This window comes from Calidris pugnax, unplaced genomic scaffold (genome assembly GCF_001431845.1).
Source record: "Calidris pugnax isolate Ruff unplaced genomic scaffold, ASM143184v1 scaffold28, whole genome shotgun sequence".
NCBI lineage: Eukaryota > Metazoa > Chordata > Aves > Charadriiformes > Scolopacidae > Calidris > Calidris pugnax.
In genome coordinates this window covers 11,323,551-11,335,821 of record NW_015090842.1, presented here as the reverse complement: position 1 = coordinate 11,335,821, position 12,271 = coordinate 11,323,551, and the positions used below count along the sequence as shown (strand labels likewise).

Below are 12,271 nucleotides of genomic sequence, written 5' to 3'. Positions count from 1 at the left end.
GGGGGCAGATGGAAGGGGAGGAGGTGGGTCCCAGCCCCGGAGCTGGAGCCGTGAAAACGGGAACAGGCGTTTGCGTCCGTGGAATTTTAATGAGCCTTAAAGGTTATTTCTCTGCAGTTCTAGTGATAATTTCCAATTCTCTGCGTCGGCAGGGAACCGGTACCTCTGGTCTAATCGCATCTGGGAGCTGTCTGGGGCACAGGCTGTACCTTTGGCTGGTGGGGAATATCAACAAACATAAAATAACCGGTAGCGTGGTCTGAGTCTACAGGGGAGAAATAACAAAACAGGCAAAAGTCTTGCATGGCTTCGCATTCTGCAAGGAAAATGATCTCATTATCCTTGCCAGGGTCTCAGCCAGCTACTTGAAAAAATACTTATTAAAAAAACATCGCAGCTCTTGGGAGAGGGTCCCCTCCAGAGAAAGGAGAAAGAAAGGAGCTGGATGTGTGAAAATAGAGTAGGAGGAAACAGCTACAGAGTGGCAAAAATAGGTAGGACCGTTCCCTATTGCATTTCCAGCACAAGCCAAATCCTGGAGCAGCCAGCAGCGCTCTGTGCCTCCTTTGTCCCTCCACTTGTTCCCTTGAAATCTTGGAGGGGTGTTGAGGCCATTGGTGGTGCGTGTGGGGGCCCTGTCCCCCAGAAGCCAACCTGTGACATTCCCACTGCTCAGACACCAGGTACCTCTGCTCGTCCCTAGCACAGCGCCACGGATGCTGGTGCTGGAGGAATCCTGGGGGCTTTGCTGGAAGCGCAGAGGCCACAGCCTCCTGCACCCTTCCATCTCCCTGGGGGGAAAGGCCCAGTGTCACAGAAGCACAGAGCAGGGGCCTCTTGAGACCATCTGAGGAGATGCTCCAGCTGCCCTGTCCATGTAGGGTCAGATGGAGCAGGCTGCCAGGACTGTGTCTAGTTGGGTTTTAAACACTTCACCCAGGATAAGAGGAACGCACGGGCGAGGGCAGGAGTGAGCCTGAAAACCCAAAAGTGTGCACCAGCCCACCAGGGCTCCCCCCTGCCCAGCACCCATGTGCCTCTCGCAGTGCTCTCTTGTACTTACCTCCATCACGGACGGCAGCCATTTCCACCGCTGCTCCTGCAAGCTGCATCTTGGTTTCTTGAGTAAGGATGTACATGAGCTGCAAAGGAGTTGCTACATTTCTGTAAGGAACCATGAGCTAGAAATTGGCAGCAATTCCTGCTGGAAGAAGGGAGGAGCGAGTGAAAGAAAAACAGCGTTGCTCAGGTCTGGTCATAGAACATGATGCTTTGGTGGTTCTTGCAGTTACAGCCACTGAGCTGCTGGCAGATGGATGGTGCACCTGGACAGCCACATCGGTATTGGCTCTGGGGGCCTTCTCCAGAACTAGCAGCAACAGCAGGTGGGAAAAGATAAGGGGAAAAAAAGGGGGTTGAGGGGAGTCAGAAACCAGAGGGAGCTGGGTAAGTGGACAAAGACTGTTGTGGTGGGGAACCACGGGTTGGTGGGCATGGGAATGCAGAAATAGAGGCAGAAAGAGAGGATCCTTATGCCCTTCCTTTCCTTATGGTTAACCTTAAGTCTCAGGCCAAAACAAAAGGAGTATTCAAAGATACAGAGAAGATAAAGCATAGAAACCAGGAGAAACAAAGTTGAGACCATTCTGCTGCTCATTAGCCCCACTGGTACAGCAATAATCAGAGAAAAAAAATCAGTAGGAATGATGCAAAGGGATTGACTTTGAAGGGAGGAAATGCATTTGCCATCTCTTGATGTCTTCAAGTGCAGTTAAACGCTCTTCTGAAACTGCTTTTGTCAAACAAGTTACTGAATTCAGCAGTAACATGGCGAAATTTTCTTGACCGCGGGTACAGAAGGTCAGGCTGCACGATCCCTTCCTGCTTGCTCTGTGAGTCTACAGAAAGAAAACGTGAAGAAGGAGCAAGAGAACATTATTTGTGTTCTTCGATAGTGACTTGACATCGGTGTTTATCTGCAGGGGCTCCGGCTGCAGTCGTGGTGAGGTGTGCTTGTGCTCAACACTGAAAGGTTAGTGGGAGCCACCCAGCAGAACTCTTGAGCCATGAAGGTGGCCGCTCTTCCCTGGACCGTGCAGGCTGCATCGGTGGAAACTTGTGGGCCTGTCCCTGTGCCACGTGGGCCATCAGTCCTGTGGCCTGTGCAACAGTGGCCTTGGTGCTTGGCATGGTAAATGAAGGTGGGATCTCAGAAGGAATCCTTGCAACAGGGGTGAAAGGGTGACCACATTCAACAGGCATGGGTGTTTTCTTTAAGGAGGCTCTGTATCCAAGAGCAAAGCAAACATGGGTTGTTCCCAGTGGTTCTGCCTCACCTGACCCCAAGTTTTGCTTCAGTGAAGAGCAGGCTCCTGAGCTCTTCCCACAGTGTTACAGCCTCTTGGGCGCAGCTGGTACTCGAAGGTAGCCATGGCTGGAAGAGGACAGGGCTGCAGTGTTGCGGGGCTGAGATTAACTCATCATTTCTTGTTTTCCAGATGTTTAGCAGCTGTCTCCAATCCTGAAGATACGAGACACAGCCAGGTGGTCTTAACCCTGCTAAAGTTCTGGGGCATTTGCGCTTTCTTACCAGATTTCACTCGCAGTCCCAGCTGCTGTAGCTCCATTCCCTCCTCACGAGTGCGGGCTGAGCTTGGGGCTATACTAGATAAAACCAGATATAGATGGAGAGATGGTTCTATGGAAACGTTTGCTCAGTGCCCAGGAGCAGCCCAAAAGGCAAACTGACTGTTAAGAATTATTAGGAAAATAATGGAGAGCAGATCACAGTTACGCCACTGAATAGATCCGAAGTGGAAGCTGCCTTGTGATTATCATATGCAGCTCTGGTCTGCCTCTCTCAAGAAAAATAGAGTTGGAAGGGTTTCAGAGAAGAGCAACGAGGGTGATCAAATACAAAGAATATTTTCCATATGAGGAAAAAGTAGATAGTCTCTTTAGCCTGGAAAAGAAACGACTGAAGAAGATTATAAAATCAAGTTTGGCATATAGAGGTTGTTTGCAGTATGATTTCTCATTGTCCCTTCGATATAAGAACCAGCAGCACCCCATAAATCAGCAGGTAACAACCACAAAACAAAAAACAGGTTTTTTTTTTAATGTCATATGTTGTGTCAGACTGCTTCACACAGGATATGGTAGACTCCCAAAGTTTACGGGCATTCAGAAAGAAATTAAATATTTTAATGGGAGAAAAAAATCCACTTACATTGATTAAATGCAAGATCCCACTTTTGCTTCTGAAGCCTCTGAGCTGTAATCACCGGAGGCTGGCAGGGTATTTGGGGCAGTACTGTGGCATCTATGCCCTCTTCTTACACTGACCACGAGCGCAGTTCTTGGCTCCTGGCAGAGAGGAGACAGTGGCAGAGAGGAGGCAGTGAGCTAGACGGACTTGCAGCTGATGGCAGCGTTTTCTTTCCTTCACTGCTCCAGGCTCCTTTGCAGGGACTGATCCTGCCCTGTATCAATATCGGTCTGTTGTCCTTTTTAAGGAGCTGTATCTAAAAAGCCTAGCTTAAAAATTTGCAGTGGTGGGCTGGTAACCCCAGCTCTGCACTGCCATGTCAGGATAGAGGTGAGCCATCATACACCAGGCCACTTTTAAGCAACACTCACTCCTAGCAGTGGCAGAGCTGGTGGTAATGGCAGCAGAAGCCTCTATGCCCCAGTCCTTCTCTGTGATGAGCTGCAGGACGTCCAGCAAACAGTTTGCTGCTGTCTCAGCTGGTCACCTTCAGTGCCAAAACCTGTGCTTTGTTCTCGTGGGGAGCCCTCGAGCCGGGTTGACAGCACTTGGGCTCCTGCACGTCAGGGAGCACCTCTGTCCTTGGCGCAAGGGATGGTGCAGGACTGGAGAACCAGCACCCGGGTGAGGGTTGCAGAGTGCTAAGGCTCCCTGGGGCATTAGGGGCTGCCCAGTGACCTTCTAAGGGGACTCAGCCATGCCAAGGGAGACTCAGAGAAGCAGGTCTGCTGCTGCTCCCCAGAGGGAATGTGGGAGTCGCAGAGGCACCGTGGTTTGATGCAGGCAATGGGGCTGTGAGGTTTGCACTCACCTGCACCGAATGAGGGGTGTCTCAGCCAGCACACTTCTGAGTGCTGTCCTCTGGAGCCGGTCAGAGCGCGAGACATGACACTGAAGCAATAGAGAGGAGGGATGGAGTGTACAGAGACACCAGCAGAGAAACTGCAGTAGCTCTCAGGCTGTTTGCTGCAACAGCTCTGTTTACACATACATTATTATCAGTTACATACCCAACTTTTGCTGTCACAGAATTGCAAGTGCTTCCCACGGTAGGTGTGGGAGAGGCACCCACCCAGGCACTGACTTCCATCACGGCCCAGGATCCCCCAGCCCTGCAGAGATTGCTCCGTCCGTCGGAGCAGCTCTTCCTCCATCGCTGCTGGTGCTCCTTCCCTCTGGTTCTACAGCTCGTAGAGACCACTGTCAGCCCTTTCCCCACTTGCCCGTATCTCTCCACACCAGCAATGGCTCTTACCTTCTCAGGGCTACGTGGTTGGAGTGGGGCAGAGCCTGCTTGGTTTTCCCAGCCAGCACGAGCCTTACTACACTGTTCCCACTATGGAAATATGAAATAAGTGTAGGGCTTAGAAAGAAGTGACATGGGACCTGTCCTGAAGAGCACTCAGCTGTAGCACACACAGCGTGTGAGGCTGATAGTGAGGAGATGGAGTGCTGGACGACACAGAATCACAGAATCTTCTAGGCTGGAAGGGACCTTAAAGATCATCTTGTCCAACCGTCAACCTAACTGACAAAGATAGACACCCGCACAACAAACAAGGAGCATCATCACTAAACCATACCTCCCAGCACTACATCAACCCGTCTTTTGAACATCTCCAGGGATGGTGCCTCAACCACCTCCCTGGGCAGCCCATTCCAATGTCTGATAACCCTTTCAGTGAAAAAAATTTTCCTAATATCCAGCCTGAACCTCCCCTGGCGCAACTTGAGGCCATTTCCTCTTGTCCTGTCGCCTGTGACTTGAGAAAAGAGACCGACACGGACAGAGCTGTACAGCCACACACTGATGTGGGGCCCTTGCGGACACCTGGATGGCTTGGTTGGGAGTTTGGAGGTAACTGTGGAGCTTTGCCTGCCATCAGCTGGATGAGGGTTGGCTCAGCCACAACTCCAGTTGTCTTTACCATCATGTTCATTCCTCTTAGTCTGCCCTCCAGCCCCACTGAGCTCAGGAAGCTCTCATTTACATTCTAGCCAACTTAAAGAAGAGATACACAGTATGGGTAAGAGGAGATCCTGGCAGCCACTCCAGCTCCTGGGCCAGTGGCTCCTGTAGACTATTAAGCCAAGTCCTGCTCCAACAGCATTTGCTGCTTTAAGCTTTAACCTGCTTCTAACACTAGCAACTATTTGGTAGTTTTCCAGCAGGCTGTGGTTTACCAGATATGTGCAAGCGTGCTACTCCTCTTCCGGTCAACTGGAGTGCTAGTTTTGGCCACAGCAACTGGTGTCTGTCACCAATTGCTGGTGACAGAGCTGGTATAAAAACCTACAATGAGATGCAGAGAGCAAGACGGATCAACGGTGGCTTCTTGGTGGGTGCAAAACTGCACTGTTGTTTCTGCTACACACAGTACTGGGCTCTCCATCACATTTCCCATCTTCACATGGAATTTGTCTGGGCAGCTGCCATTCCCGCAAGACAAATTCAAATGAATGAAATGAACGACTATTTTTCATATTACACAACGTGATTCAAAATACCCCAGTGCAGATGCACCAGCCAGATGCCAAGAATCAATCACCAAATTGCACCGTCTCCTTCTGGAGCAAGCTACCAGTGGAGAAACTGAAAACAGGGTTTTTTGTAGCTATACTGAAACTTCACAGTCGATTTTAAGCCTCTTAGACAGTATAATACTGAATGCAAGTTCCTGCTGAGGGCTATCGACTTCAGTATGTGCCAAGCTGCAGGGAACACCCTGTGCCATGCCTGCGTGTGACAGAGTGCTTCCCTGCACCAGCAGCGTGACTCAGATCAGAGACCAGCTTCCTGGGATTTCCCCTCAGCATCCTTTAAGATTGCCATCCAGCGGAAGGGATCTGTGCAGCCACGAGGTGAAATGCACCAGGGAACAGCATCATCTTCAAAACACACAAAGGGATTAGCACAGTCTGAAAACGGCAACACGCTGCCCTCTGTTCGGGGGTGGAGACACGCTGCCTGCTGGGGCCTTGGGGATGGAGGAGGCCAGCCTTCAGATGTGGCTTTCCTAGGTCAGGTGTGCTTGTAAACTCACGCCGTGCCAAAGCAATTGCACGTTCTTGCAGCATAAGTCTTAACCCGACTTGTGTCAGAGCATCTGCTGTCACGCTGCCATGGTGCTAGGGAAGGTGGCATGCAAAGATGTAACATAAATATTTGTAATTAAAGCGGTGGTGTTTTGGTGCTGTAGGACCACGCCAAGGCCACAGATTATTCACAGCCCTTGTATGTTAGAGCCACGCTTTGGCAGCACTGCTGACTGATGTCAGTGTCAGAGTAAGAAGCATAATTGCTAGTTATGTGATCCATATTGTCCCCAGCCTGCCCTGTGCTTTTGTCCATTCTCACACCTACCTTCTTCCACAACTGTTCCAGTGTGTCAGTCCTCTACAAGCTCCCAATATATGGAACTGATGGACACGTTGTAGGTCTTCTGCCGAGCCCTTCCCTGCAGCTCTCCCCACTACCAACACAAGGAATACAAGTGAGAGAATCCAAGATGATTTCCCTTGGCACCGTGTAGAAGAGTTGATCAGTGGGCAATATGGGCAGGCTACCAGAGCAGCTCCTGAAGGCAAGCTGCTTGGTTGTCACTTCAAGCTGTGCCTCTGCTTTGTCACACACTTCTATTCTGCTGCACACAGCCCTCTGCAGTAATCTAGCAGTCACAAAATCCTCCATCTTTTTATCATGTAGTGATTCCCCAACACCATTATTTTTATAAACCTTCCACTGCAAAAAAGCAGAGGCCAATACTGAGCTGCAATGAATGTTCATTTCAGTATTTTCCTTCCCTTTCTCTGTTAGATCATCCTGTTTAGTGGCAGAGCATGGTAATCAGCCAAATATCATATTAGAAGCATGGTTTTAACAAAGGTAGCTCTGCCCAGCCCTTTTCCACATCGTAACCAAGAATGCAGTGAGTGAAAGGGGCCCCAGCTTTAGTTTGGAAATGCTCCCCTTTTTCTGGCGTTTGTTAATACAATATCAAAATTATGGACTACAACACTTCCCATTCCTTTCTTTTATTCTGAATTAAAGACCATCTACTGAAGACTCTCACTTCAAAAAACAGCCAGGCACTTTCTAATATCAAGCAAAATGCCTGAAGAATAAATTGCTCCAATCAGAAATAAAGCATTTTAGTTCTGCCACAAGCAGAGAGAGCTGTGTTTATAAGTCTCTCCAAAGGCAACTCCATCTTTCTTGCTTTCCTCTCATTTTCTTTTGATGCACAAAGCCTGCATACTGCAGTGCTGTGATTGGATTCAGCTTTGGAGCAGTGTAATTGTAAATATTCATTGGAATCCAAGCTAGTTTTCCCAAGTCTCTCTTAAAGGCTCTGCAGCTATACAAACAGCCGTGGCTCTGCATTAGCCTCACAGCCTGGAGGCTGCCTATTTCTCCACAGCCCCAAAGTCTGCTCCTTCAGAGGCTGCACGGAGAGAAATCAGCCTCGCAGACCATTTTAGTCAATGCTGTATTAGTTTCTTTATTCCCTCTTTAACGTCTCTGTTGTAGAACTGGCTCTCAGAGCCAGGTACCCGGTGGGGTTCCTCGCCAGTGTCTACACAAATAACACAGTTCACCTTCGCTCACAGTTCCCACTGGCTGTCGTGGCTGTGTGTGTTTCCAGCCCTGTCTGCCTACTGATGGTGCTGGGATGTCTGTGTGAGCTGCTCTGTGCCCTGGTATATGGTGTATGTATATATATATATATATATTTGTGAGCCTGTGCACATTCCACCCTCCCACCAAGGACCCAAATCCAAGTGGGTGCTGCTCAGCATTAACATGGCTGCTACTCAGCAGACAGCCGTGGGGCTCTGGAGGTAGGTAACACACAGCTTGCCAGGAACTGCCCCCCTGTTGGTTACTGAGAAGAAAGCAGATAGATCAACCACTGATATCCAGGCAATTCTACCTCTCCAGCTACTGAAGCTTCATGACTGCACTCAAACAGTAGGAGGTAAGCAAAAGGCAGTAGACTCCTACAGCCATCAAGGAGCAGAGGCAAGACCTCTCCATCAGTCAGACCCTGACCTCCAGGTTGCCTGGGCCAGCCTCTGCACAGCAAGCCTGCATGGCATCAAGCTGACCTTACTCTCCAGGTGGTCTCTGACTGATAGCCATGTCCTGCACAATTCCTTTGCAAAGCAGCACATGTAAGAAACTGCACATCGTTATTCTACTGAGAATGGAAATTGAATCCAAAAGTTCTGATAGCAAATCTATGCTCCCATCTCTGCTTCGTCTACTCTTATGTTTACCACCAAGGGTGGAACTGCAGTGCTCAGGCCAAAGCCTGAGGCATAGCAGCACATGTCATACAGCTGGTGGTATTAGAGCCTTCATCACCCACTGACATCCTCCAGGCTCTGCTTGATCTTTTCAGCATATGTTAAAACACATATTCTGGCTACTGGGTAACCTGTGACCAGCTAAGTAGGCAGTAAAAGGGGCAAAATCCAGCTTTCTTTCCACATCCCAGTTCCTGGGTGCAGCTCAGCAAACAAGGCACCTACCAGTTCCAGTTGCAGCTTGCTGGATGTGTCACTAAAGGGAGCAGCTCAGAGGCTGTCAGCTGTACTGTTCTGTCCCTTCCTGCAGCACTGGTGCCTGATCCTTGTCTGCTTCAGCCAGCTGGCACCCATTCTCAGCCAGTTCCACTGAGGCCTCTGCTCATCCTGTGGAGCACATCTTTATCCAGGAACATCCTGGAGAGCAGGCTCCTCGGGAACATGTGAAAGAGCACCAAGTCATCATCCCAGTATGTGAGCGCTATGGCTCCAGTATGAGAAATTAGAGAGGTCCTTGTCCTTCCAGAGGTCTGGAAGGAGAGAGTCTCTGTGCATAGGGCCCACAGCACTTGGAACAGAGAACCTTGTTCCCTGAGAAGAGAGCCGAAGGAACACCACTAATGAGAAAGACACGTAAGGATGAATTTACATGGGAAAAAGTTAGTGTGCACTCCCCAGCAAATCTCTCCTGGGAACAAGCCTATGGGAGCATAACAGTGAGATGGAAGAATGCTCCCACAAACCAACACCGCTACCCAGCATGGGAACACGGCCAGCACTGCTGGAGATGGAACACAACCTGAAGTACGAAGCTGGGTCTAAGCGTTATGGAGATCAGATGAACCACATCTGATCAGCATCAGTAGGATGCGAGCACAAATCCAAGACTCAAGTGCAGTCACTTTGCTAGAAAGGAGATCCAGCCTGGGAATGGTATGTTGATACCACATGAAGACTACAGTGGGGCTCTGAAGAAGGCAGAGATGGGTTTCAAGGTATGAGCAAGGATAGATTTAGGAAATGAGCAAGGCTGGCATGAGCCTCAAGAGGTTGATAGCCCATCTTCCAGTTCTAAGACAGGGGAACCTACAAGTGTCCTATCTTCCGTTTATCTGTCTTTAAAGGTCTCCTGTGATGCAGAATGCTCAGGCCCCTGGCAGTCTGTTCAGGTGCTTTGTTCTCCTCCCCATTAGAAAACTGTTCCTAACCTGAATCTTTCTTGAAGCAGGCTATGCCCATTAGTTTTTGTGCGTGCCTTCACGGACATGGAGAACAGATGGCTTTGTTCCTCTTTCCAGGAGTTTCTTACATGCAGCTGTTGGTGTGATTTTCCTCAGTCATGCAGGAGGAAAAAAACCACAAAATAGCCAGATCAGAAACAACAAAAGAAAACCTGTCTGGTGGAACTCACTGCCACACAAAGAGACTGCAGCAATCAGTGCCCTGTGAGAACAGATAGAGTAATGAGGCCTTTATAAAGATAACAGCTCCCAGAGTCAAACCAGCTTTATGGAGGGAAACACCCTGCTCCAGTAGATCTAGATCTCCTTGTGATAGCCACCAACTTGTCCTCTTTATATCCTTTCCCACCACAGAGACAAACAGCTCAAAGCTAGCTTCCTTCAGATGTGGTGAAGGAGACAGCCCTGGAGAAAGTCCAGCCTCCAGCTGAAGGGAACGAACATGGAAGACTGGCCCTGCATCAGCACCCACGTGGTCATGAGCAGGGGCTGGATGGTGAGACATGCCTGGTGGAGGAGTGGCCGAAAGAGCCAGTCCCTGAGGTCACTGTGAAAGTCCACCCTCTCCTCTCCTATATACAACACATTGCTTTTCTCCCACCTGCAGTGTAACGCCACGACTCCTCTGGTGACTGTCAGGGAAGGGAGCGTGCCAGTGGAAGCTCCAGCCTTTGCAAGTCTCCAGGACCCGACACCCAGCCTGGAGCACCAGCCGGGTCCTGGTGTGACAACACACCAGTCCTTTTGCTGCACAGCCCTGGTGCAGAGAAGCCTTCCTGGCACAAGTGGGAAGCACAGTCCTTCACTTCCAGCTCCGTTTTCCAAAGCAGTAATAGCGGTGTTCTTCAGAGCTCCTGCTATGATGATTTATCCAGGTCATGGTGAGGACAGCTGGCTAACTGAGGTTAACAGCTTTCTCGGTTTCATTTCAAAAAGACATTAGCATGGGGGCTGTATTAAACAACGATATGCCAAATCCTGATTCATTCACCAGGAGAGCTCATGATCAGGTGGGGAACTCAGCTGACAGGCAGGGCTATGCTGCTAGCCTTTCCTTAAAGGGCAGGACCATAACTCATGCTCCCAGTGCTAAATTACACCTGACACTCCTTGCAGGGGGCTCCTGGTATGTGCAGCCTGCTATAGGCATCCTGGGACTGCCAGCTGTTGGGAGCCCAAAGCCCCCAAATCAGCAGATTTATCAGCAACCGTGTTTGGCTCAAGAAAAAAACAAAACAAGATTGGGGCCCTTCAGCCTGGAAGAAGGATGATGGAAAGGAAACACGACAGAGGTCTATAAAATCAGAAGTGTCACAGGGAGGGTGGCTCAGGAATGACTGTTCATGGCCTCTTCCAATAAAACTACAGAAATTGTCCGGGGACAGGTTCAAAATAAACAAAAGGAGGTGGCTATGCGTCTCACACGTGGTTAAGCAGTGGAACTTGCTGCTACAATACATTGCAGAATCCAGATAATATCTGAGTTACAAAAATAGCTTGACAAGTTATGGATGAAAAATCCTCAAGGGCTGTTAAACAAAGACTCCTGCTTGGGCTCAGGAAGCCCCTTCACCACAGAAGGTGGGTGAGCGTCTTGGGGCAATATGACAAACTTCCGCTCTTTTTCCCATTGTAACAGGACTTGATATTCAGTACTTTTAATTGGGAGTTTTGTAAGAGAAAGTTTAGAGCTGGGATGTTTTATCTGCCACTTGCACATCAAAACCAAGCAGCTAGGCTCAGCTGAATTCAGTATTAATGGATGGAGGGATAGGAAGGGAGTAAGACAGAGTAACTATAAGAAGAAACAGAAGTGTGATTCCTGCTCTGCCATGCTGTCCTTGCACAAATCAATACACGGTGACCTGTATACATACGCAGAAGAAAATGCAGGCACGCGCTGACACACGCGCAGATTTATTTGTCCTCCACTATTCATGCACACAGACAAAGGCACGCAAACTTCCCGCACCCAGCCTTCATTTGTGGGCAATCGGAAAACAACATGCAGTTCAGCCCACACACTGTGCTGTCTCTTCACACACACACACACAGAACAATGGATGACTTGGCAGTAAATGGAACAACGTCTCGTTATTTTCCTTCAAATGCAATGAAAATAATCATTGCATCATATTCATATATGAGGCAATATATATTGTTCATATTCAAATGAACATATTCATTATCACCAGATTAAGTGAAACTGAATGTTTCCACTTTCAATACACTGAGAATATTTAACTATCAAGTTGTTAAAATAAACATAATTTTTTTGGCTTATGGGGTGCTGAAAGAGATGAGCAGTGGGTACCATGGAGGATGGACTCGGGTTGAGCAAGTAATCCTGCAGTGTGCGGCAGCAGTAGCTGCACAGATTTGCAGGATCATCTCTCCTCTTCTGTTTGCTATATGGACCTGAATGACAGCTTGTGGTCAAAATCCGCTCATG

The 12,271-nt window shown here is 49.0% G+C and overlaps 1 protein-coding gene across 1 annotated transcript in view; it reads right to left on the bottom strand.

Moving 5' to 3' along the window:
* Positions 1-12,271, bottom strand: part of LOC106888253 (trichohyalin-like) — a 65,821-nt gene that overhangs the window by 24,799 nt on the left and 28,751 nt on the right. The window contains exons 5-8 of the mRNA XM_014942331.1: positions 6,633-6,741; positions 5,453-6,397; positions 4,080-4,604; positions 1,064-3,366 (exon numbers count right to left, since the gene is read on the bottom strand). Coding sequence (XP_014797817.1) covers positions 1,064-1,178 — 115 coding nt within the window. The 5' untranslated portion in view covers positions 1,179-3,366; positions 4,080-4,604; positions 5,453-6,397; positions 6,633-6,741. The remainder of the gene's footprint in view (positions 1-1,063; positions 3,367-4,079; positions 4,605-5,452; positions 6,398-6,632; positions 6,742-12,271) is intronic.